General features: G+C 40.8%; 1 protein-coding gene across 1 annotated transcript; it reads right to left on the bottom strand.

Moving 5' to 3' along the window:
* Positions 1-719: 719 nt before the first annotated feature.
* LOC308407801 (inactive dipeptidyl peptidase 10) lies at positions 720-26,301 on the bottom strand. Its single transcript, XM_080899680.1, has 25 exons — positions 25,853-26,301; positions 20,306-20,420; positions 18,876-18,971; positions 18,602-18,696; positions 16,997-17,068; positions 13,058-13,110; positions 12,382-12,463; positions 11,799-11,919; positions 11,565-11,719; positions 11,181-11,278; positions 10,890-11,013; positions 8,528-8,569; positions 8,343-8,447; positions 7,630-7,721; positions 6,771-6,818; positions 4,669-4,787; positions 4,529-4,576; positions 4,131-4,229; positions 3,790-3,856; positions 3,459-3,653; positions 3,305-3,359; positions 3,111-3,210; positions 2,944-3,002; positions 2,132-2,204; positions 720-2,033 (listed from the first exon to the last, which is right to left on the bottom strand). Exons 1-25 carry the CDS (start codon positions 26,102-26,104, stop codon positions 1,816-1,818), a joined length of 2,583 nt encoding a protein of 860 aa, XP_080755806.1. The 5' UTR covers positions 26,105-26,301; the 3' UTR covers positions 720-1,815.
* Between the last annotated feature and the right edge of the window lie 193 nt (positions 26,302-26,494).

Consider the following 26,494-nt stretch of genomic DNA (forward strand, 5'->3'; position numbering starts at 1 on the left):
CACAGTGTCGTCTTTGAACATCATAATTCAAACACCCTTCCTGCTTCCATCCTTCCCACTTCATCCTTCCTGACCTCATCTGTCAACCTATCCAACACCACTGCAAACAAAAAGCCAATCCTTGAAGTAATCCCACCCCACCCCACCTTAAACTATCTATCACTCCTGCTACATACCTCACCACTGTCTCGCTGTCTTCATGTGTTCTTCACCACCCTCAAATGCTTCTTTCCCACTATTGACTTCCAGATGCAGTACCATAGTCCCTGTCTGTCATATACTTACTCCAGATTCACAAAAGCACTCCTTCTGACCTCCTCTATTCTTCTCTAGCAACAATCTGAGATCAACCATGTCATCTGTACTGTTCTTTCTCTGCATGAAGCCATACTGCTGCTCACTAATCGTCACCTCTCTTCTAAATCTAGCCTTCTCATGTCTTCATGGTGTAGCTCATCAGCTTTATCCCTCCGCAGTTACTTTACAATACACTACACTACCCATGTTCTTTAAACTCTATACCAGTAGCTATTCTCATTTCCTCCAGGATCCTCTCACTCCCTAACATTAGAAATACTCCACACTGCCCTCTCTCCCAGTCTTCTTCCATACCCCCCACATGTGTGTAATCTGGAACAACCTGCTTTCCACTCTTCATCCCCTTTATCACTGCCCTTACTTCCTCATTACAAGCAAAGAAAGAAAAATGTATTTTCACTGTAAAATGGGAAACTTTATTTTCAAGGATTTATGGGGAAAGGAATAGCTGGTTGTCTACAATCAATGGCATTCTTTTCATACCAACTGCATGCATGGTTGACAGACTGATGGTCAGGCCCAGCATCTGTGGACTGTGACATAATGGCTCAACAGTTTGTTTCAAGGAATAGTTTAACTGTGCAATACACAAGAAATGGTTAAAATGTATCAAAACAGAAATGTACTGCACTTCCAAATACAGTACACAGGCCTACAGTTGTTTTCATTCTTAAACTGGAGCATTTAGTATAAATACGCTCAGCCTCAAAGTCATTCATAATCACAAAATGCAAACAAAACTAGTGGATAAAGTCCACAAAATGTATTTGGCACACTAAAAATGATCCTTATCTTAGTTTATTTAAGCCGGGAACACACTACATAAAAAAAGAACTTGAAATAACTGATTTTACAGTGAAACCTCAAATACTGTGCAGAGTATGCATAGCTCAGTGACCAGTGGTGACAGCTTGTGTTGTAACTTAACTTTTGTGATGCAGACATCTTGCATCACAGCTGTCCCAAATATTTGGTTTTGTAAGACTCGACTCGTTCAGATGGGGTGATTTTAAGCCTTTTAACGGCATTTTATGCAAATCACTAAACATGCAAGGCTGATTCATCTCTTACACTGAGTTTCCTTTAAAGTGCGTCGTGTATTCCCGGCTGTTGGCAGATTTTGCCTTTGCAGGCAAGATTTAAAATCAGCAAAACACCCAAAATGCAATGTAAACTAATCCACATCATGCAGCCATTACGACATGCATGTTTTAAAATCTTTGTAAACTCTCAGCAGAATCATTAGCTGTCTAGTAGTCCACATCTTCTAAAGTGAATTTTGTAAACAAATAGGGCCTCAAACATACATTAAAACAGCAGGAACTGTGCAACACATTATACAGTACATCAATGTTTCCAGAAGTTATAAGAGGTGATCTGATGCGATTGGTCCCCACTCCTGTGCTCTTGCGCCTGATATCCGACTCAAGGTAATGCATTAGATGGCATACAATCCTTAGAGTGTCCCTTCAGAAGAAAGAAAGGGGAACGCTGGGCTCAGTTATCTTCCTCCTCTTCATCCTCTATGGAATCTAGGAGGGGCCTGTGCTTCAAGCAGGTCTGGAGGTAGTTCACCACTGTCCGCTGGAAGTGTTTGATGCTGCGGGGCTCTCTCAGGATGTGGCCTTCATCTGGGTACAGCTGCAGAGAGTAGTTGGCCTCCACCTTTACCAGACGGCTCAGGAGCTCAGCGCTGTGCTGGAAGTGTACTCTTGCTTTGGATGAATACACACAAACCCACAAATAATGTAAGGAAAATTTACCCCTCAAAAATATAGCTGTCACATTTTTCATAAAATGAACATGATCTCACCGTCTGCAGTTCCATGCAGAATGAGGAAGTTCTCATCTTTCAGCTTGTTAACCTCCTCCAGCATGGAGGCAGTCTGAAAAGATTGCAAAAGGGGATGAGATATTGGGTACACCTAAGCGAAATAATAGCAGTCTATCACACTGGCTCCGCAGTAAATCCCTCCTTGACAAAAAAAAGTTTCAATGTTTAGTATTGGTTTAACTCTCTACCCCTTGAAAGTAGACTAGAAGTAACCCTTAAACGACCTAAGCTCTTTTCTGAACCGAACAATCAGTTTCTGGGTTTCTGTCATATTTCAGGGTTGCTTACATAGCAAAATTACTGTGTCTATATGAGAAGTAAGTGAGGGTGGTCTTGACGGCTATCTTTGAAAAAAACAAACAGTAAAAACTAATCTAATGGTCATCAAATCATGTATTTATTGATACATATCATATACTGAAATGTCAAAACTCATAATTAAGGTTACTGGTGAGGTCGTTAAATGTCGTCTTAATAGGGTAAAAAGTTAAAGGGTGGTTATTCAAGTTTGAAATCTTACATGAGGCTGTGGTTTTTTGTTCAGGACAATTCTATCATCAATGTATTTATAATATTTCGCACCATTCATAAATCAGTGAGGGAACACAGTACAATTCAACAGCTCTGCAAACTAAAGTCTCAAAAATGACCATAAATTGTTATTAACAACTTGGTAAAATGGTTTAGTTATTAGTGATTAACTTGCAATCAACTTCAAGTTATCTCTTAACCCATCAAAACACACTGAGACTCCTGAATGTCTCAGTTCTAGACTAACTTTAGAGTCTCACCAAGTAAGCATGTTCCTCCTTTGCAGGAAGTCCAAGGTACCTCTCCGAGAATGCAGCACCTTCAAACAGTAGAAAATTTTTTCTCTGATAAATTAACAGCCTCTGAGCTGTGACACAATTTTCGTAGCCCGGTTACATGAATAGTTAATGACAAGATCTCTGCTCACTGTAAAGCCTGAAGTCAGTTATTGGTGCCACAGCAGCTGAGCACTGGAAGAGCTTATCTGTTGCTGCCAACATCTTGAGAGTTAAATAACCACCAAATGCCTGTATTGAGAAAATGAAATGTGTTAACATCAATTATATCTGCGATGAGTTTCATCCAAAGGAAATAAATGTCTAAAATGAAAAGTGCCATAACCTTTCCATAGAGGGCCATCCGGCGATCGTCTATATAAGGCAGCTGCATTAACAACCTGCGGAAACAACGTAAAAGACCTTTAGTTTTTCAATTACCAAGATTTATTTTTATATTTAATCTATAAATGCTTCTGTTTTAGCATAACTGGACTGACTCTATAACTGCCAGATAATCTTTGACTCTCATTGAGCCAAGTTTGCGCGGATCCACAGCAGTGGTCTTCTGTCCACGGCCAACCCCGCTCCTGCCATCCACCCGGGCCAAGGCCACATTGTGCATGCTGGAGAAGACCTGAGGCCAGTCGAGGGCAAACTCCTCCGTTACAGACTGACTGCCAGGAATGCCATCTCTGAACAACAAGAGGAATAAGATCAGCAAGTGTGGCGAAATCTGTTAGTCTCGGACGAGCGATCAAAAGATTAGGGGTCACAGGTTGCAAAACAAATGGCAGCTGACATTTATCAAGCTTGTTTAATGATACTTACACAATGATGAGGAGAGGGTGCAGGTTGGCCTCATACCCCTGAGGCAGAGATAGCTTCAGGTGCAGATCTACAGAAAGGAAACGGGGCTTGAAGAAACACATTTGTCTGCATTTATTTTTTTAGTTACTAATTACATCCCAACCGAAGGACATTTTTACTATCACTCACAAACAATTAAAACGAATTACTGCTTTGGTCAATACTTAACTACAGTTGTCCCTTCCAGGCTGAGATTCTTGTTCTGCCAGTGCTCCATTGTTTCTAATGATATTAACTGATTGCTTAAGTATACTTCTTCAAACAGAGTTTAACAAATAAGTGCAGCGGTGTCTTTGCGGTACCATGGTTATCTGCTGAGAGTGTCCTGAACAGAGTCTCAGGGAGTCGTTTGTCCTCCAGAGCTTTAGACAGACGGCTGTTATCTTCCAAGACGACATACCCTGTGGAGATTAAAAGACAAACAAACCCCCCCCCCCAATACTGTCTTAATGTTTTTCCCCCATCAAGACAGCCGCAGCATGCCACCTGGTTCCATATCATCTTCACATAAATGGCTCTAACTGAGAGCCACAAGCAGAGGGCAGTGTTCACAAGCATGACAGTAATGGATTTACACTTAGGCTCTGCTTGAATGTATTGCTCTCTGTAGGCTGTCTGGGGAAACTGCAGACAGCCGGTGTGTATGTGTATATGTGTGTATTACTTTACCATTACTGAGACAAGAAGATCTAACACTCACTGGAGGGTTCCTTTGTACTGTGAACCGTCACTTTAGGGATTCCCGGGCCTGTGGATTTTTCAAATTGACATTATAAAACCAACTGTCTGAGCAATGCAAGCCTGTATGTGTATAAATATGCACGTGCGTGGGTGATTTACCCAAACAGTAGAGTGTAAAGTGGGTTTGATTGGGGCTGAAAACGGCTTTATAGAAACGGCATCCATCTATGAGGTTACAGGTAATGCACTGGCGCTGAAACACTCCATCTAAGTCCACGCTTTGAAAAAAAGAGAAGAGATTATTGATCACACTTCAAAAGAACAGGAAAGTCTAAAGCAGTTTGATTTGCTCCAGGAGTGGGACAAATGACTGGGGCAATATAAAGGAAAATGTCAATGTCAAGAGACAGACTGTTCACAGAGTTGACTTTTCAGAAACAAATGGGGTTCAATAAGGTTAGACGTAAAAGTCGTTATACAGATTGCTCTGTTAGGCAGTGTTGAGTCTCTAAATGTCTCTCCACCACAGTGCTTACAAATTTCATACAGTATTAATCATAGACAAAGTTTAAGCAAGCCATCTTCCCTTCTCTATAATGGTGAAGCATTTCCCCAAGCCCGAAGGTATGTAAGCTCATAAAAAAGATATGAAAGCTAGGAGGCTGATGAGGGAACAGACAAGTGGTTTACCATAGGTGAGATCATCTGTCTTAAATGACTCTGGCCCAAGCAGCTGGTGTGGCTCATATACAGCTGATGCAAAAATGTGCAGCTACTCTTTCTTAGCTTTATTTGATAATTTTATAGAAACATTAATGACCCCCACATGATATCCTGCTAACATTCCCACTAAACATCACACCACTTTCTTTGGTTTTAAGTAAAGTATCTTGACAGCTATTGCCCGGATTGTGATAAAGTTGGCTTAGACATTTATGTTGCATTTGAGATAAATTAAAATTACTTTGGTCATCCTCTAATTTCTCATTTAGCAACATCCTGAGGCAAAAATAAAAAATTAAGTCTGTCACGGTTTATGGCCAAGTTCCCAGAGCATTAATGACATTTCCATCAGCCTCAGCTGCACTTTGTGTTATCTTCTAATTAGCAAATGTTAGCAAATAAGAACAGCCTCACAGAGCTGCTAACAGAGCAGCAGACTATAGGTCTAATTATATGTTAGAACAAGTAATGTTAATAAGCTAAATATCTAATTACCCTGACTACTGCCACAATGTTGCACAAAATCTGCATCAGGTCAGTGTCTATGACAAGCAATTTTAACACTTAAGTGACCTTTTTGTAGTTTCATTTTATGTATCAATAACTGCATTTCTCCTAATGCAACGTTTAATCTTGAAGGTTCCACAATAACATGACTTGCTATAGCAATATAAAGTACTGTAAAGTAACTTTTATATTTTTGGGTGTATTTTCGACATCCTGAATTAACATTCTGTACCTAGACATAGAAAAACAGGTCTTTGGGCAAGAGTCAGGTACTTATTTTTAAGCACTTTGAAAAACAACAGAAGTTGACCAATATGCCCTCCAGCTGAAAGAGCAACAGTAATGAATAATAAGAAAAAAGTAAAACAAAGGTCTGATGGGAGTTAAAAGATCAGAGAGGTTAGGAGGTGCTAATTCATACAGTGATTTTACAAACAGGCAATAAAATCTTTACATCAATACTAAGATCACCTGTGAGGAAATGCAGAGAGGTGAATATAGATAATACGTCTTAATTAAATATGCATTTTTTAGGTGACTGCAAAGACTAGCTGCCACGTACATAAAGAATTATACAGCCAGTGTGAAATGAATGAGGGAACCACCTTCTTAAAGTCAGAGAAGGAAATGAAGCTAAGAAAATGATTCTGACAACTGATAAGTTTATTTTCATTAAATGAAAATATTTTTTTTTGCAAAGGATTAATGGTAGCCAAGGTCACCACAAGGCATGAGACAACAAACAATGTTAAAAGCAGGTTATTCAAAACAGCCAGAAGTGAGGCTGCGAAATTTTAGTTGGTTTTGGAGTACATCTCTAATTAGTAGTTGAGCTGAGAACTACTCTTTGTGTTTTTGGAGTGGTTTTTAATCTTTCATTCATCTTTCAATGGTTTCAAACATCACTTTAAACAGAGGCTCCGTATCAAGGTCTGCCTACCCTTTGGGTCCCTGGGCCTTTACCCCCATTCAAACCATTATATATCATAATCCATTACAAACCATAATTACAATTTCAGATCAAACATTACCTGTAAAGGTGTCTGCTCTGTCTGGATTCCTCTGTGCTCAGGAAATAGCTGAGGAGGACAAAAACAAATCATAGTTATAGCACGTTACTCACAGTATAGTCCTAGCACTGCAGATAACATCTGAGAGCCCCTGCTTCATCCTAATTATTCCAGATATCAATAATTCATGACAAAAATCTATTTACAGCTATTTACATACTCCAGCATGTAATAAAAAATCAGCCATATTTATTTTCTAAGGCAGAATTAGAAATGATGATTTTTCTCACAGTACAGTATTTCTCATGCTTACCATCCACTCCTGTATAAATGTAATCATAGGATTGTACACTTGTGTCAAATGTAAGTAGAACACTGTAAGTCAGAACTACTTGTCTTCAGGCACAAAGCAGCTACCTGGGGGCTTTGAGACTGAAAATAACTGCCTTTCTTTGCTTGTCTGCCATGCTCACACCTCAGTCAATCAGCTCATGTGGGGTTTCTGGCCCCAGCAGGATAAAGACAGATTTAAGCCATAATCTGCTCTGGTCCAGTCTAAGTAAACCTTTACGCTCTTCAGATTCGATGCAATGCCTTCCAAAGTCAGAGTTAAAGCTGTTTCCTTTGGGGTATTTAACCGAGATCAATCCTACATGTTAAAATGGCATTTTAGTTATTTTTAATTACAATCACGTGTGTTTAGCCTGATAAAAGAGCCTGCTCCCCAGAGGTTGACACATCTAGAACTTATTCTCAGCTCACAGAGCATAATTATGGCCAGTGTTCGACTCTACTATACCCGCTGTCACTTCATGGTAAGAAACAGAGCACTGATAAAGCCGTATTCGCCCCAGCACCACACACTGTGGCTCACACATACATTTTTCCAGCCTTCTCGTCTAGGGCGCAGAGCATGGTGACGTCCCAGCTCCCTGATGTCAAGAAGCGAGGAGGGACAGAGGGGATGGCAAGCTGCGTTAGACAGAGACACAGAGATGAAGAAGTAGACACCTTCGCTGACTAAAAATAGGCAGAAGGATACAGCAAGAATGCGCCAGAAGACGACAACAAACACGAAGAAAGGGTCATGAAGTTCAATCGAAGAAACTGACACAGAGGGAGGTGCAGGCAGAGTACTTATAATTATTACGTTTTTTTGGGGAACTAAAGTTAAAGAGATATAGGAGAGAAACCTCAGAATATGAGCCCAAAAACTACAAAGGTGTTAACTTTGAAAAGATAATTTTCTCCTGCATAGTTTATGTTTCTTATAAAGCATCATTAAACATGTTTAATTACCCTGCTCAAGATGAATGAGCTGTAAAATGGAAATAAACTGCAAAGATAAAAACAGCGAAGGACCAAGAAAATATTAATCTGCAAAATCACTCCGGGGATAAAGACTCAATTGTTTGTATAATTAGGGGGAAAATAAATGCAATCAAATAGCTTTGCCTGTGAAAGAAATGGAGGAGACGGTGAGAAAAACACACTTTAGCTTCTATGCTGAAGAGATTAGCAATCACAGTGCGTTTATGTGACCTCCCCCAAAATGTTAACAACAGCTTATTTTAAAAACCTCCCAAAACTGACCTGGGCTGCAAGACCAGCAATGTGGCGAAACTCTCCACGAGCACCTTGTTTTGCTGGCAGGATGGTATAGAAAACAGAGCCGTCTGCTGAAAACAGTGGCACATCCTGCCAAGGAAAGGACATAGTCAAAAGAGAGACAGAAGAAGAGGAGTGAACAGATTTCATAGGACAAAAGAACAACATACCTGTCGCTGGTTTTGCATTATGTCCATGGCCATCTTGTGTTTCTGTGAATTTTAATTTCAGATAAGGTAGAAAAACATTAGTTATATGAGTTATAAAGTGCTTTATACCAATAAAAGTGAACTAAAGCAAATGAAAATAGCGTAAAAATAGAAATTGTTGTGGGTTAGGGTTCAGCTTTTATTCTTTAGACTTTTTAATTGAATAGAGTTACCCGAGGCTCTCAGTGTAGAGATAGATAATAGTAGAGGAGAGGGCAGTAAACACTGAACAAATATGGATTCCATTCTTTCAACTTTTCTCTAATGTTTACTGTTTTTTCTTCAGCCTTCAGGATTAGTCAATTCTGTTAATGTGTTTTTATTATTGGGCTCCAGTACAGCGTGCTTTAGCGCAACCTCTGATAACACATCGTCTGACTGTCACACACAAGTCATTCTAGCTCCCTTTCCTCTTCCTTTAAGCCAGCTTTCTTTTGATTGCTTGCCCCTCACAAACACAGGGTCTGAACTGTATGGGCGGGGCTTTTGTGCTCACACAGAAAAAAAACTTCGAGAAACCAAGCATTTAGAGCACTCTAGTACGTCAGGATTTGGCTTCCAGGGCTATGCAAAAGTCTTGAGCCACCCCTCAATTCCTCATATTTTTCTGGGAAAATGGGAAATAGATGCAGCAATGTACTGAAACATGCAAACATAAATAGAAATACAGTATATATGTCAAAAACATAATTTGTTCTGTTATTGAATGGTGGATCAAAATCTGTACTTTTCTGTGTTCATAATTCATTTTCGATAAGATCTCCAACAACCCTGGCTGAAGGGCAGCCCAAAACCATGACGAGGCCTTCACTGTGTTTTATAGCTGCAGACAGTCACTGTTTGATCTCTCACATGACCCCTTCTATACATACTGATGACAATACAAACCAAATATTTTGAATTTGTCTTCATCAGTCCACAACATGTTCTCACTCCCAAAGCTTAACATTTTACGCTAGGTGACAAATCGTCAATATATTACGCTTCTGGCCACCCAACACGTCCCTGGATTACGTGACTGGAAAAATGAGGAAACATGAGAACCGCTTGGAATGAATCTACACATTTACATTTGTTTTACTTAAATGGCTTTGGGAAACACTATCTAACATCGTTAAAGTGCTGTTTAAGGTTAAGGATAAGGTTATGGTAAGGGCTGGAATACATGGCTGGAACGTATATTACTGCGGAGTGTCATTCTACTGGATTACATCCATAACTCGGCGCGTAGCCTGAGAACGCGGACGGACACCTTTCACGTTCCTCAGGAACACCACGGGACGTGACAAATCGTCATTATATTACACCTTGGGAGTGAGTCCCATTTCTTCTATAACTATCAGACTGTAGTGATGATGATTTGAACCAAAATTTTCAAAATCGAATCCACTGGTTGTAACTTGACAAACCTCAGACTTTTTCCTCTTTTTCTGTTTCCTTTCCTTAAAAAAAAACTCTTGACAGCCACCCTTCCACTGAGACCATTTCTGATGAAGCTTCAGTGAACAGTAGATGGATGAACTGAAGGGCCAGATAGATCTCTTAAGTCCTGTGTCAGGAGTTTGCTGGATTTTTCCCCACAATTTCCTAAGTACATGACTTTCTGTTCATCTTCTGTAGATGGGAAATGAGAACAAATTGTGCTTCTCGGGACAGGCTGCTAGTAGGAAAGTCCCCAGAGATACAAGTAAATTTGTTTATTTGCTAAGTTGTATGCTATGTGTAGACACAGCAGTGGTTCATCCCTTGAATTAGATGCCGCTTTTATGCTCGAATGATTCATCGTTCTGTGTTACTTGCCTTAACAAACAAACAGAGATTCTTCTGAAAACGGTCAGGTACAAGGATCGAACGGAAAATGAGGGAAAAAGCCGCCAATGTCCAAAGAAAAACTTTAAAAGACATTACTTTGAAAACCTGGAGAACTCTTGCTCAAGACCTCTTCAAAAAGGTACAAGCGAGTCTGGCGCCTTGGAAGCAAAATGAGGCCTCGCTTAACATTTTTTTCACAGTACTGTATACATGACAAGAAGGAAATATTAAAATAGGTCCCCTTTAATATAATATTTTGGAATATTGAAGTGAGATCTGTGAGGATTTATAGAAGAGCAGCAGGACTAAAATACTGCAGTACATCACTGAATATTCTTCTCATGCAGCAAATGACCTTAAATATTAATCCAGTCAGTGGAGATTTGGGAGCTTAAGGAAATCAATCTTAACTCCCAACACTGTGTAAATGAAGCAAAAAATTCTATTACAGCTGTATATTGCAGCAGAAGGTGCTCAGATTACTAATGTGGAACAAGTGATGACCGCTCACCTCTGAGCATGCCCCTGTGGTAGCCTCGCAAACACAGAGCACAGATTGGTTCTGTGCACGATTCAGCCAACGAACTGCGAGCCGGGTGCTGCTGATCCAAGTCACCATGGATATGTAGTTGTCTCTGAAGAAAAAAAAAAGGATACATGAAGAAAGTATTAGAAAGTGGTGCAAAGAAACTGAAAGAAAAAGGAAAACAAGCAAGAAAACTTTGGACACGTGTAGTAATTTCAGGTGTGCTTTGAATCCTTTAAGGCTTATTCTGTTTCAGCATTTACGAAGGTGTGCTACCTGGCTCTGAGGGAGTCCGGAGGCATCATTTCCAGAGTGTGAGCTGGACCATACAGATTCACCACAAACAGACTGACTGATGGGATACTTGAGCCAGCCTGTGAAGAAAACCCCCCCCAGATAAAATAAACTTAAAAAATATGAAATGAATGCTCTTTATAAAAGCAAATCTTTTTAGTCATGCAAACAGCAAGAGACCTACTGCACTACTTGTCAGTCCGCTATTTTGGTTCAGGCTGAGGCACAGCTGCTTCAGAAAGACCCTTTGTTTTCCCCTTTATAGTTTATTTTATAGTTTTGCGAACTCAACTTCAAATGATGAAACAGTGGCATTTTTCTAAACTGCCTACACTTGGTGACTGCAAAGTGCTTAGCTGTTTTCACCTTAGGGTAAGGGAAGAGCACATTGGAGGGGTAGAGACCACCTAAGAAATGAGTTATTTCCATCACAGGTGTAACAGAGTTGTTGATGCTGAGGTATGCAAGGCGGGCACCATCCACAGACCACCAGTGGGTGGCATATTGTAGCAGCACCTCCTCTGTTTTGGAAGAAAGAACTATTGTAATATCAAAGTAAAAGTATGAATCTGGAGAGTCAGCAGATGAACTACATTTTACCTTCATAAGTCCAGTCAGAGAGGCCGTTCACCACGTATTGCTCCTGGTCAGTGGATGTAAGACGCAGGGGTTCGCTGGTCACACTTGGTTTGTAGTAGATATCTCCGTCAAACACAAAGGCCTGGCATGAGCAGCACAGACAGAAAGCACCGCCAATCCATTATCAAAGACAGCAAGGTTGCAGACTTCATTGCTGGCTCCATGATTCGAGAAGCGGACACCCTCCAAGAATGAATGAATCATTGGCTAGCACACACACGGGTGGGAGCCAATACATCTTCACTTGCCAGTTAATAAGCTGCAGATGAGCACTGACATAGCAGCAAAAGCCAATTACATTGCAGGTCAGGTAGATGAATTATATATGTATTATGAGCACAAAACCCCATTACAGTGCAACAGCCACTTCAGGTGGAGTTCATTGTATAAGATATTGTACCTTTGACGTTATGATGAATAAAATTATGTCAAATGGAGGAGGCATTCAGCATTATTATGGATTTTAAAGGGTGATAAACACTTCCACCATACTGACAGTTTTAATTGATGCAGATGACAACACATGAGTAAGGCCCTCACTTACCAGCTGGTTCCCCTGAGGTCCCCAGGAAGCGTACTGTAATGCTGCCTTCTGCCCCTCTGGAGGGCTGAGTTCAAGCAGATCCCTGAAACACATACAAAAACTCAAACATAAGCCCTCCATTAGGGAACACTCTCCTCTTTGAAGCCATCCAAGGTCCATCCAAGCCCTGCCCTTGAGGGAGCTACTGCACTGTGAGAACAAAGGGGCAAGATGCAGAGAGGGAAAATGAAACAGAGAACGGGGCTGATTCATGCAAGAGTGCAACATTTCTTTTTCTATATTTCTAGCCACAATTTTTTTTTTATTTCCTTAGGACAGGCAAACATTTTTCTCCAAGGCATACTCGGGCAATATTGCAGGTCCTCCAGAAATCCTTTTCAGAATAACTCCTTAGAATTTCAAGGGATCACTCACAGCTACCAAAGAGTTTTTTTTCCCAGAGATAATGCTGAATATGATTCTCAGGCAGTGAAATCTGAAGTACAATACAAACCTTATAGAGCCTGGAAAGAACACTGACAAATGAATGGACGTCTGAAAGAAACATGAAATACTGATTCAAATGAAACACGCTTTGGGGAAAGTTTTTTTTTTTTTTCCAATCTGCAGGTCTGCTTGCATTGGTAACGCTCATGCCCAGTGCAGCCCATGCATTAGCAGTGATGATTCCACCTACCCATTAGCCACACTGTAGATAGCATAGGAGGCAGTGAAGGACTGAGAGAACACCTGAAAAAGGTAGAGGATATCATGCACAAAGGTGTGCCGCACATAGATGAAAACACATACTTTAGTGCTCACACATGCACCTGAGCATGTACAATTAAGGTTAAATGCAAATGAGACAAATATTATGACAAAAAAATTTACAGTTAAGCATAAGCAACAAGGAGCTGTGTTTGCATCATCTAAGTGCTTCTGAAATCACTGCAAAGACTGAGTCGAGTGGCTTATTACCTGGCAAAAAGGAGCAGCATAATTTTATTCCAAAATTACAAAGGTAAAGGTTTAGTGAGCCTATAAATATTTCACTGATAATAGTTATATTTAATATTATTCTTTCACCTAAGCTAGAATGGAAGTGGAAAATTGCTTCGTGCTGTAAGTATTTGCATATGCAATCATTTTTAGTAGATGGTATTTTAACACTCCCCTACTTTTTATTGAGCCAATCACATCTTTACGTCTTAGTGATATTGCCTTAATTTGCAGGAGTCATTAAACTACTGGCAGCAATTTCATCCATATTACATCATAACTGAGATCTCAAGTGAATAAGAGAAAGTTGGACCTTCAAGACTGAGCAAAAGAGACAAAACCAAAGACATGGCATGTGAAAGAAAAGCACAAAAAATGAAGACAGACATTCCCATTAAACAGCATCGTTAAGGTTAATATCCTTCACACTGAGCTCTATAGTGGCTGGCAGCTGTGTCGCAAACCTTAGAAAAGCATCAGAAGCTCTGAATAATTAAATTAACACGTGTGTGAACGAATTTGTGCATGTAAGTGTGTCTCTTAACTGCAACTGATCAAAGCAATAGCTAATGAATTCAAGGCAAAATATTGATTTGCACACCTCTTTTTTCAAGCAAAGAGTTGGAAGCAGCATTTGCCCACTGGCCACTAAGGGCCCCAGCCACCTGGAAAACCAATCCCTAAAGAAATTAAATGTCACATCCTCTATACAACACATTTAGTAGTGAAATTGGATTTTTTTTTCCCCCTTCTTCAGTGCTGTCTGTTGTTAGAAAATGCATGAATGGAATGACACAGCGCTAAAGCTGCAGGGATAAAGGAGTGGAAATAAATTTTAAGGCTATCTAAATGAAATCGAAATCTGATTGTAGCATAACGGCTGCGCATGAGGGGCTATGCATTAGGTGGAGCAGAAAAAGAGCTGTTCACAACACAAAACAGGAGCAAGAAAAGGAAGAGGATAACATGAAGTGGTGGACACAAAAGGGAAAGTGAGGGAAGAAGATAGAGTGAAAGGAGCCGCGACAGGACGTTAAAGGGGGGTATCAGTCTTCAAGACCAAAGGGGGCAGCACTGCTGTCAGCACCATACCAAATCAGCTATTTGTGATTTGTTTAGAAACCAAAAGATTCTGCTTGTGATTTAACATCACTGGCAGATTCTGTGTTATTGTGTGTTTGTGTGATAAATAGAAAGAGAGAGTGAGAGCATCTGTCATAAAGAGGCAGAGTGAATTCTAATGTGGTTGCCAGTAACATATCATAAATCCTCCAGATCGTGCTGCCTGTCAGCCTCCCTTTTACTACCCACCCCCTCCATGCTGCCAAATAGGGGGGTATGGGCACAACACATGATTACATTCTCAGAAGATATTGCTGGATAATGTGACAAAGACTGCGTATAGAGATTACAGCACCCTTTGCAGGAGCACAGTTATTAGAGGCTTTTGTACAACGTAAAACTCACAATGCGGAGATAATAGCATCCTTCCTTCTCAACATTGTTCCTGCCTCACATGCATTACTTAGCAGCCCCACAATGCGCTGCCTTTGATACAAGCACCCATCAGGGTTTGCTGCAGAGTGCAGACCCAACTCCCTTTGCTTTTTATTTGTCCCGAAACTACACTGTCTTGGCAGGCACCGGTTCATTTGCCTCCGCTCATCAATCCTGGTAACCTCCACCGCCGCTGAACTATTTCAACATCACTCATTTGAAAATATGTACGTCCTCTCTTTTTTGCCTTTCTGCTCTCACACACACAGAAAAGAAACTCTTAAGGCAAACCTCTTTAATTCAAATAAGCTTTAAGAAAAGATATTTTCCTGTAGGAAACCTGCTTTCTCTTGTTCCTATGTGTGGAAAAATTCCCTAACTGACTTATGCACATACTCTCTTATCAAAATCCATTTATTTTCACTCACGGGGCACAACTCTCCCCTAAAGCCTCTAGAGGTAGTACAAAATCCAAAGAAGCCTTTTAACTTTACACATAGCCTGCACACACATTTCTCTCTCTACTACAGCTCTCTCCTTCTAGTATCTCGGACATTTTTGGGTATTCTTTCTGACTAATTTCAACTGGGCATTGTATCTAAGGTCAAGCGATGCATATCCCATTTGCAAACTCCTCCATCGTTACTGCCTTTCCCCACTGCTTTCTGTGTTTTTTCCTCTCATTCCCTACCACTATCTGCTCTTCTGAACGGCAAAGCCGCTGCCTGGCGCAAACTGCTTCAGTCAGCACAAATCCCCCCAGAGATAGACAGAAAAAAGTGAGTGAGAGTGAGGAAGATGAAGCAGGAGAAAGAAGGAGGCAGCCACAGAAAAGAGGAGCATGGAGGAGGAATAGCCCCCGCGCACACTGACAATATGCCAGCCATGCTAACACAGAAATTTATTTCTAAATAAACAAACGATTCCAGGTGCCATGCCTATTGTCTCTGATTTCTTCGAGTATGCGCACACTCTGAGCATACAGATTAGACAGGACATTTCCTGCTGATATCAAAGGAAGTATGCTAATGACATAGAGTACGATCAACCAAAGCAACCCACAATCTGGGCACGGATCTGAGCCCTTTCTCTATAGAAATGTGTGAAAGCTGATTGAATCCCCACTAACCGCTCAATAATTTAGTTAGAATGGATGCACTGTGTTTGTGATGATGCTGTAACACAGCAACAGGCTCATTCGTTCCCCCCACACAGAGAAAATATGATACGCAGTGATTAGAGCAAAAGCAGGTCTCTAAAGGAAACCCAGAGAAATGGAAAAGGCTGTGAGATTGAATAAAGAAGAGACCGAGAAAGCATAAAAATCTGTTTAAAGATTGTTAATAAAAACTCAGGGAAATGTGCTGAGAGCCTTCATTTCCTCCTAATTCTGTTTTCTTGCCTCATCGATTACTTGCACATTACACAACTTGCCTTCCCTTTGAAGAAAGATTCACCTATTTATTAACCATGAGGGCATTTAGAGAGCGAGGTGGCTGGTGGGGGGTGGAGACACAGAGCTACGCGGTGTTAAAAGTAAAGTGAGCAAAAGATCTGTGTTTTGTCCACCCCAGCGCTGATCTGAAACCACCTGCAATCGAGATTCTCGTCAGATTCTCATTAAAATTCCCCCCCCCCCGAACAGGCAGAGGTGATTTCATTACTGCAGCTCCAACTTCACCTCTTCATCTCCTTGATCTCCCCATCCCCCATTTGCACTTGTGTGCTAAACTCTTCACGGCAATCACATTCAAAGCTTTCGTCAACTCCCTGCACGTCGTGCCATCAGCCAGTTTAAATATTCAGCCCCTCATATGTTAACCCAGTCATCGAGCAAGTGGTGTTATGGAGCTGAAGATTGCTGCAGTTGCATAAATGAGCTCACTCACACGCTCTTTTCTCCTCACACTCCTTCTGTTCTTGCTCTTCTCCTCGTTTTTTCATTGAGGCTCTGATCAGGATGCATGTCACAATTGTTTTGCTTGTCACTAGTGGCCTGTCAGACATATGGTGGTCTGTGAGTCATAACAGCTTGTCTTTGATACTAGTGGATAATTCATGACCCTGGATAATTTCTGGATAAGATTGATGATTCTTTCTGGGGAAGTCTGAGCCCACTTGTCATTCAAAGGCAACTTACCGGTCGAATGTTATATGCCAAGAGGACAAACCTCTTGTCTGCAGACACTTGGAACTGAGTAGTGGTCAGGTCCTACAGAAAAAAAGACAACAACGCTTTATTAGAAAATCTTCTTTTTCATTCCAAAATGTTTTAGAATATTTAGTATGATAATTCCACTTTTAACTGCCTTCTATCATTTCAAATAAAGCCTGTGACTGTTATTCTCTGATGTCGAGTTTTTCCTCAAGAATCATGTCTGTCTTGTACTTTCTATAGCTGCTTTACTGGAAACATAAGCAGCCCATTATTATGATGCCGATGATGCATTTATAATTTTGTGATTTCTGCACATCTTGCAAATGCCACATAAAGTCACAGAGGAAAGAATATGATGTAAATAACGTGGAAATAACGTGTATTTCCAAGTGACATTGAATAAACTGAGCCACACACACACATTAAACTTAATAACCGTCATATATCCTGTAATTTTTGTTTCCTCTGTTGTGTATGGGGTCTCCAGCCTTTCATGTATCCAGAACAAAGCCAAAGACCATCAAATATAAATCACTGCCGACAGAATATCAGTCTTCTTTTCACTATTGTGGTATTCACTAAAACAAAGATTTCTTCAGTCCTTTTATTCAGTGTGTAACAAGATATACACAGAAAACTCACAAATAACCAAAACTACTGTTTGTTCTTCAGTGCTATAAAAAAGCTACATACCTTCAAACATTAATCTACTGTTCTCCTTCACATTTCGACAGTTTTAATGTTTTATATTCTAGTTTAAACCAAGTAGCTGTGGGACGATTATAGTTTAGTTTAAAATTCTCGAGGACATTTTCTAGCTAAAACTCCATGTCACACTAATTCCTTCTTCAGATTACTGACTTCCTCCATAATTCATGACTTAATTAAAAATCCCTCTTACAAGCCAGTTTTGTGTCATGAGAACATGTGCCATGTGTTTAAGGCTTGTGGTGATCTAGCTTTTGCTTCCCATGTTTTTGCTTTCATTAAAATCTTCATTCACTCGTTCTTCATTGTCTCTTATACAGGTACGAAACTCTTGGAAATAAAGTTTTACTGATTTAATGTGAATTTTTTATCTTAAGGATAGACACTATATTTAGGTGGATCTGTCTCAGCGATTCATTTATTTAAGGAAATCCTGTATACTTCTTCATACCAAAAAAAAAATCTTTTTCTGGAATTGGAAACAGCAGCAAAGATGAAAAAACGCTCTATCCCAAAACCGAGGAGTGACTTCTCAACCTGACAGCACAGCCCTGCTTTAAGCTCCTCGGCAATGACCCACATAAGTCTGTCAGTGTCGTGCAGAGGCGGCGTTCAAAATGATGCCCCTGCTTGGGAAATTCTTTTTGAAGGCTCGTATTGAGGGCTCACAGAGCAGCCAGATTGGGGGGGAAATTAGACGATGCTGTCACTCTTCCAAATCTTTTTTTGTCTGAAGTGTGGGATGTGGAGCAGTGGGAAATACAGCATACTCCTCTTAATCTGTCTATTTGAGCATCAGTGTGCCCAGGCCTCTGTGGATATGATCAATTGTGTATACTGAAATCTATTCTCTAAAAGTTTAGTGTTCCTGTTACTCACCAGGGAGCTGTTGTCCAGCAGAGTTGTGGTTATGTTGCTGGTGAGGCTGAACGACAGGACATGTCCCTCTCTGGTGCGAAGAGCAACTTCGTTCTCTAAAAAAGGTTGAGTTCACAGAAGAAGGTCTTGTGCTATTAGAATGAAAGAACAGAACCAGTGGCTGCTGCTGCAAACCAGTGGCTCAGTCGTAGGTGACCTCATTAAAGAGGCGTCAGACTGTTATGAGGACTTTATCAATGAAGAGTGATTTGTGAGTGAGAATATGGATCCTTACCATTCAGCCATGCCACACAGGGGTTATGAATCTTAAATTCTTCACTCTCGAGGTCCTCCATCGTGAGATGGGAGCGAAGTAACAAGTGAGACTCGTCTTTAAAAGCAAAGAGACAGCGATAACTAGCACATCAAAAACTCTCCTTTGTTTACAGAAATGCAAAGTCTGAGGCTTTTCGCAACTTGGCCTACATTCCTGCTTCATCTTGGATTCATATTTTGCATACTCAAAGTTACTGTTATTACTTTGCAACACTCAGTGGAATATTTTTCTATAAAGTAAAGATGTGGGGGGGGGGGGGAGTACCACTGCGAGCTTGCCTAAAATTATCAGTAGTAAAACAGACATCTCAGTTCTTTAAAGGGACTCAGTATGGCATCAAGCACAGTACAGCTACAGGAGCATTGGTGCATTTAATATTTGTACGTGTCATTACCATATTATGAGCACAGGGCAGATGTCTCATTACCACATAAGTCTCAGTTATGGAGCCATGTTGCTATTTAAATTTAATAATAATTCTCCTCTCTTGAAGAAGAACATTAAGAGTTTCATGAGACTCCAGAGCTGTCCACGCAGAACTGTCAGTAGCCCAAAGAAGCCACCTCACTCAGTCATTGAATTCAGTATCTGAGTGTGTGAACTAATCTATTATTAACCATCACAAAGTCGGACTTTTAAATCATAGCACGGTGCTTTAAGGGATATTTTGGCATTTGAGTCAACTCATTTTATGATTTCCCATTAAACATTTTCCACGTTATTAAATACCTACCACTACTAAAATGCAATTTACAACAACGCCCTTTTCCTTTTTTTGGACTCCTTGGATCTGAATTTATATTCACTGAGCAGCCTTGGGGGAACCGCTAACCTGGCCTGACAATAACAATCTACCAGCAGCTCTAATTAACAGAATATATCCTGTTTGTTTAATCTTTACTGAATCTAAAATGTGAACCCAAGAAGTCACTTTTGGAGGTTTTTATGTTCTCTCTAGTTTGGCTGTATAGCTTCCTGAATTTGTCCTTGGTTGCCTGGCAACTGCTCAGGGCCAAGAAATTGTCACCTAAATTAAAAGCCCATAAACGGTTGTATTTACACTGTGTTTTTTTGTCAGGATTAAACAAACAGGAGAGACAGCGTTAATTAGTGAGCTTTAGAGGTGCTGGTAGCAGGATCCTGTTACTTCTGGAAAGAAGGCAGCTGGTTCCCTCTGTTTCCAGTCTTTATGCAACTAAGCTAAGCTGCCTGGCTGCTGGCCTCATATATTCCCTGCCCTACTATAGACTTATGAGGAGTGTATGCAATCAGCACTGCATTAGAGGTTCTTCAGTGCTCCTTAAAACATCTCCTCTCTGCTATGATACTTTTACTTTCCCCAACATCTTTCCCACTATTTTAACCATTTTCTTTGTCAACATTCTTACCAGGTGTGAGGAGGATGACGGAGAGAATGACCAGAGACATAACAGCCAGGATCACCACCATGGCGATCCCTATGCCCTTCCAGTTCCTCGGAGGACCATCTGTACTGCCCAGGTCCTTATGTTGAAGAGTACACAAACACACAAACACTGTGATGAATGCGAGAACAGCTGAGGAGGAGGACATTAGTGCTGCTTCATTTCCACAGTCACAGAAATTTCTCCCCGACAGGCTCAGGGGGCTAAGACCAGCCTTCAGCATCGTAGGGCTCTCACTGAATTACACCAATTTTCCATATGAGAACAGCACAAAATTGCTGCATATGAGAGATATGTCTTTAATTGCGGCACCAATTTTAGCCACGCCGTAATTTTTTCTTTTTTTTTTTTTTTATCTCTGCTTCATTTCACCTGTTACATGACTGATGGGCCATGTGGTACAGCTAAAACAGAGGGGGATGAGTTAAAGAGTTGTTGAGAAATGTGTTGTTCTTGTGTGCATTTATAGAAAAAAAAAAGCTATCTCATACTTCACCTCCAAAGAGCTGCTTTGTGTGTCGGGATTTAAACAACAGCACTGGATGAAATTGTTAAAAAGGCAATAAAAGGAAGAAGAAGATAATATGATGAGCAACAAACAACAAGCAATTACCAAGAGAAAAAAATTTCAAACTTTAGATTCTAGTCCTCGTGTACCCTCCGAATGCAATCAGGGGAAACTGATAGAATGAGCCTGCATCAGTATCAGTCACAATTAAACACAATTGTGTGTGATTCCCAGGCTGTGCCCTGCTCCCCTCATAATGAGTTGCTGGCACTGCTGGAGCCGCGCGTCTGCTGGAGTGTGAAAGTTCAGTCACAAAGCAGCCATAAAACTCAGGCTTCATTATTTCTGTTCACCCCTTTGACTTGGCCCTCAAAACCTCGCTGGTCCTGATCACTTTCCACCAGGCTGTCAAGAGGAGGGCAGCGGAAGAAGGGCATATGGGGTGCACTGGTCAACAGATTGCTGCTCTTCCGTGCTCCCTGCATGACACCAGATGCCCCAGTTCTGTGCCATACTATCCTTGACATCAGCCTTTAATATCTTAGTACTTTCTCTCCCCCACACATGTGCCCTTACCTCTCTTCACTGTCTGATTTAAAGCCCCCGATACTTAGTCTATTAAAGTGCTGAAAACTGACGATGTACTTATATAGCTGGAGTTAAAATGTCTGGAAAAACTCATTTCCATGTGTGTTTCTTTATGGGTCCAACTGCATCAAAAGTTTAGTTCTGAGACACATTTTTTACCACTTTCTAAAACATTACATGTTTTCACACTCAGGGCCTGCCAGCACAAAACTCCTGCCAAGGTCTCATCTTTAATAGATCTGCTCGGCTGCAGTATCGTAACATGTTCAAAATTAAAACCAGTTACACCTGAAGGGACAACTTGTAAGCGATGTTTGAACTTTCTGTGCAGGCCAGAGCTAGGAGATTAATGTTGAAGGCTGTGTATCTCCTGCCTGGTCTAACACTGTTTTATCACATTTTCCTGCCCTCTTGGTTAACAATTGCTCCCCAGTCTGCTTCTGGTAGATAAAAAACCTATAGTATGTGAAGACTTTGGTAGAGTACAGTTACTGAATCATATTGCACAGTTAGCACTTTTGGCTAAAAGTTTGAAAAACTGCTATAAAAAAAATTGAAGGTCTATAAGAAAACAGTGGATATGCTGTAAAATGCAGTCATTATTAAGCATAAAATAAAACTGCATTGTTATTTCAGTCAAAACAGGCATTTTCAACTAAAGTCTTCACTTAACTGATACCACTACACTTGCACGTCCTTTCTCTCTTTATATGAGCAATATGAGACCTGGAACATCTGCCTAATGAGATGCACAGCTCTTATTATTCTCCTGAGCACAGACATTAAGCTATACTTCCAATTAAGGTCGCGCTGTTGTTAAGGCAGACAGGGAGAATCCCAGATTTCAGTATATAAGGAGTTTTGTCACGCTTGTAAATGAGGTACAGAGCAGACAGACTGAGCAGAATCCCCAGAGTGAACATTGGCGAAGCTGCTAGTGCCTACTGGCTGCTGGTCACAAAGCATGTGGGAACCTAATGCAGCACAAACTGCTGTCACAGTCGAACAGATGACAAGCTGTATGACAGACCAGGTTTATCTCAGTCAGCACCCTGACGGACAAGCAAAAATATCTCCATGTGGGTTTTCTGCTGAGCCAAACCACAACTGAATCACACATAGACAGTCTTTTTATTCAGCCTGCGTGATCCCACACGAGCTGGAGTGGAATCCGGGATGTGGTGTCAGTCAAACACCAGAGGGTGCAAGATTGCAAATCAAAGGCAATACCTCTGTGGATAACTCATCCTGAAGGCATCCCCGTGAGAGGAGTTTTGGCGAACCATGCAGAACTGAATTTGAAGAGAGAGAGAGGTCTTACATTTGCCAGCAGAGCCACAGGCTTTTCATTCAGCCAAATCATAGAATCAATAATGTGTACAAGGTCCAATGGGAAACAATTAACAGTGGGAATACAGCCACTGAGAAAACTTTTAGATAGACACTCTTCCTTAAACACTGTTTCCTGCAATATATGACAGCTCCTAGTGGAAGAACCTCACAAAAACTAAGCCTGTTTTGTGCCTTCTACCATTTCGACTTAGAATTTACACTAAATAGAAGCAATTGCTTATTTACCTGCACACAAACAAACTGGCCCCCTTTCCTCAATGAAGTGCACACAAAATCAGACAATTTGAACTGTATTGATCGAGTTTGCACACTACAAAAGCAAGTCACGCCAAACACAATTACTCAGTCTGCACAGCCATGCACCACAACTGGGTTGCGCAGAATCCAGGCGGCGCTCAGAATTCATAAATTAGGCTCAGGAGACCTCCTTAACTCCATCTTCTGTGTCTTTGCGGCATCCAACAATAAATCACATGCAGGGGAATGAAGAAACCAATGCAGGCTGTTCAGGGATTCTGCTTGTAGATTTGCATACCTCCGGGCACCCACCCTACTCCACCCCATCCCTTAATACTGGCCAGTAATGTTTATTGCACACAAAACATTGGAGAAGGCATCAACGAAATAACTACCAACATATAAAAGGGAGAGATGTATTGGCAGTCACATACAGCCCTCGATATAAACAAAAGCTTCCTGATTTTAAGGATTCACAATAACAGGTTGCAAGGGACATCTGCAGATAACCCACATATGCATTATCTTGTCAATATTTCCCCTTCCCTTCATTAAAAATGAAAGTCATCATTAGAGCAGACTGCTAACTTTAGCATAGTTTGAATAAATGGTAACCAAACTGCTGTAGTAATGACATCAAGACTGATCCGTATCTAAGGCTGTCTTTCATGAACTTCAGTGCTCTAACTCACTGCACCAGAATTATGATTTTTAGTTTCTTATCCCCCCCCACAAAAAAACCCCCACAAAAAAAACAGTAGGTGGTAGGACACCATATGGAACAGGGCAGTTCTTTTTGCCCTCGAGGCTATTACCAGACAATGCAGCAAAAGCCTTAGTGAAATGAAAGGCTGCTTTAGCCTCTACTGCTGCAAGGCTGCCCTGTCTTCTTTTCATGCTCCCCATCACACGCACGAAAATTACTGTACAAAAGGTTGCTGTACAAGGGAGCTTTTCCTCAGCGTGTCCAGCCACTCAAAGTGGCCAAGCTCCTGCCTTAGGAAATAAGCAGCATCAGTAGAAACACATGTGGGAGAGCTACGGGTGAGATATAGAGTTACAGTACAAATAAAAAAAACGAACATGCCATTTTTTAGCAAGCTCTAAAGGGATACCAGCAAATGATATACACGTAATAGGTTCAGTGTAAGAGCTCCCAGTGTCATGCTGGCACTTAACCAGCGTTAAGGATAAAAAATATTGCTGTCACTGCTAGTTGCATTCCTTAATGGCAGGGATTTACTGAACCACAAACAAAGCGCTGTGTTTTTCTGACACAAATATGCTTTATTTTGTTGATGATTGTCACATTAAGTGGAATCCACAATCCACTTTGTACATTCTCTATCTAATATTTTGACACACCAACACACGACACAAGTCATTTTCACTTTTTTCTTTTCTGGTCCAAAGGCCAAGAGACAGGTGGTGCCTCGTGAGGCTGTAGATTGCAGTCTTGTAATACTAGGCTTTATATAGTGTCAATAGTATTTGAACTTCGCTGACTTGAGACAGGTGAGAGTCTATAACCCAGTGAAGCAGCAACAAACCCTCTTATTGAAAATGAACAAATATTATTGTCTCATTAATTGCTTCGCATATTGATTGGAGACTGCACTGAGATGCTGTGTCACTTGCAGCTAATGGAATATTTATAAGCCTCACAGCCGTTTGTGGCCCTCTGAAAGAGACAAAAGTGCAGAAGGATTATAATAACAGATTCTTTTAGACTATGATTTCATTAATACTTCCTCTCATCAGCTTGTAAGTAAAAGACTTAAATATTAGTGTGTCATTTAATGCCAGACATCTCTGTGATCTGTATCACAAATAGGCTACGTACTAATTAGATATAATTAGACTACTCAATCTAGTCTCTTGAACACTTTCACCTTCAGGGTAGCCCTGTTCTAATGACCACTTGATTGAAACCCTTTCCCAAGAAGAGTGACAGTTTGACCTGTTCATTATTTGACTTGCCAAGATTTAAAAATGGACTCTGCTGAAGAGCAGCCAATAAAAATTCCTGAATAATTCAAGATTTATTTTTTAATTTAAGGGTTAAATTCAGAGTTTACAAATGATGCCACCTAACTTACCTGTATTTTCAATTTTACATTAAACCATTTATAATGCAACCACACTTACACACCATCGGTGAATGAAAGGCAGAAATGAATCTTGCAGATCACATCCTGTGCAATAACATTACATGTAAATGCATATCAGTGAGCTCACAAGTTGTTTAGAGGCAAAACTGTCTACTCATGAAAATACATGAATGTTACATTTGAATAGGGAATCTGTATGGAATCAGAATTACAGATATTATGGAGTATGTGCCATAACTAGCAAGGGTTTAAAGTGTAAAAAGAAGATATTGGCTCATAATCTTTGCTCATTGACAAGACATCTATGCAGCAGAGGGCTGATCAATCATACAGCGCAGCCTGCCTCTTTATCACTGTGCAGGTCCACGCTGGAGGGGACAGTCTCTTAGAACAAATTCTCACGTCTGACTGTTGGAGGAATGGGCATTGTTTCTGGTGCAGATATTTTGCTGAAAAAGTCTGCATGGGACAGAAAGACAATGTAGGAGTGACAACGACCGGACGTTAGCCCAGCCTGCACCGCAGTGCACAGAGTCAAGCCTGTCCAGGTGATGGATATTAACGAAGAAAAGTGTGAACGGGCGAAAAGGCAAAAACACCAATTCCTCACTGCACATCACAAAACACCCCCTTCTCTCACACACATACACGTGCTCTGAATCTAAAAAGAAAGAAAAAAAAGTGCGGACAAAACAAAAGAAAATGCACACATACCAGATCCGTGGTCATATTTTGTTGAGTTGTTGCAATCATTGTTATCCGCTGCAAGCTCTGCTCTGCCTCTGTAGCCTCAAAACTCGCCGAGCTGCTGCACTGTTGTCTTGCGGAGCCTTTTCTGTATCCTCTGCTTCTTGCAAGTTTGTCCTCGGTGGGCTGGTGGTCCCCCTCCCCACACTCAACCAACCCACTCCCTCTAAACGTCTCTCTCCGCCTCAGTTTCTCTCTGGTTGGGTGCCTTTCGTTCATTCACTCATCTGTTTTTAGGCTATTAATCATGATAAAACATTGTTGGGCATGTAAATACAACCGTAGGCGACTCCAGCTGTTCAGCTTTTCCAGTCCCCCTTTAAAATGCGTAATTATAAAACAATAAAACATGTTGGAGGTGATATAAGCCAGATTAACGTAAAAGCACAGGTAAAGGTTAGTGCTATAATTTAATAGCGTGACTATTGCCTCTATAAGTAAATTAAAGCGCAGTGAACGCCTATTTTAATATAAGGAGAACCACAATAGGCAAGGACCTTTCTATAGACACATTTAGCCCATCTGTCATGACTTGATTAGCTCATACACAATTATGAATATAATATGGCCAGAGAAGAATAGTATTGCTTTAAAAGTATGATTGGAAAA

Source organism: Rhamphochromis sp. 'chilingali' (assembly GCF_963969265.1).
Source record: "Rhamphochromis sp. 'chilingali' genome assembly, chromosome: 12".
NCBI lineage: Eukaryota > Metazoa > Chordata > Actinopteri > Cichliformes > Cichlidae > Rhamphochromis > Rhamphochromis sp. 'chilingali'.

Coding starts and splice junctions, on each gene's coding strand:
- LOC308407801 (XM_080899680.1), bottom strand. CDS start 26,104: ATGAACGAAAGGCACCCAACCAGAGAGAAACTGAGGCGGAGAGAGACG. Junction 12,464..13,057: donor ATCTACAGTGTGGCTAATGG/GTAGGTGGAATC, acceptor TATGTGTTTCAG/GGATCTGCTTGAACTCAGCC. Junction 4,788..6,770: donor CAGAGCAGACACCTTTACAG/GTAATGTTTGAT, acceptor TTTTTTTCAAAG/CGTGGACTTAGATGGAGTGT.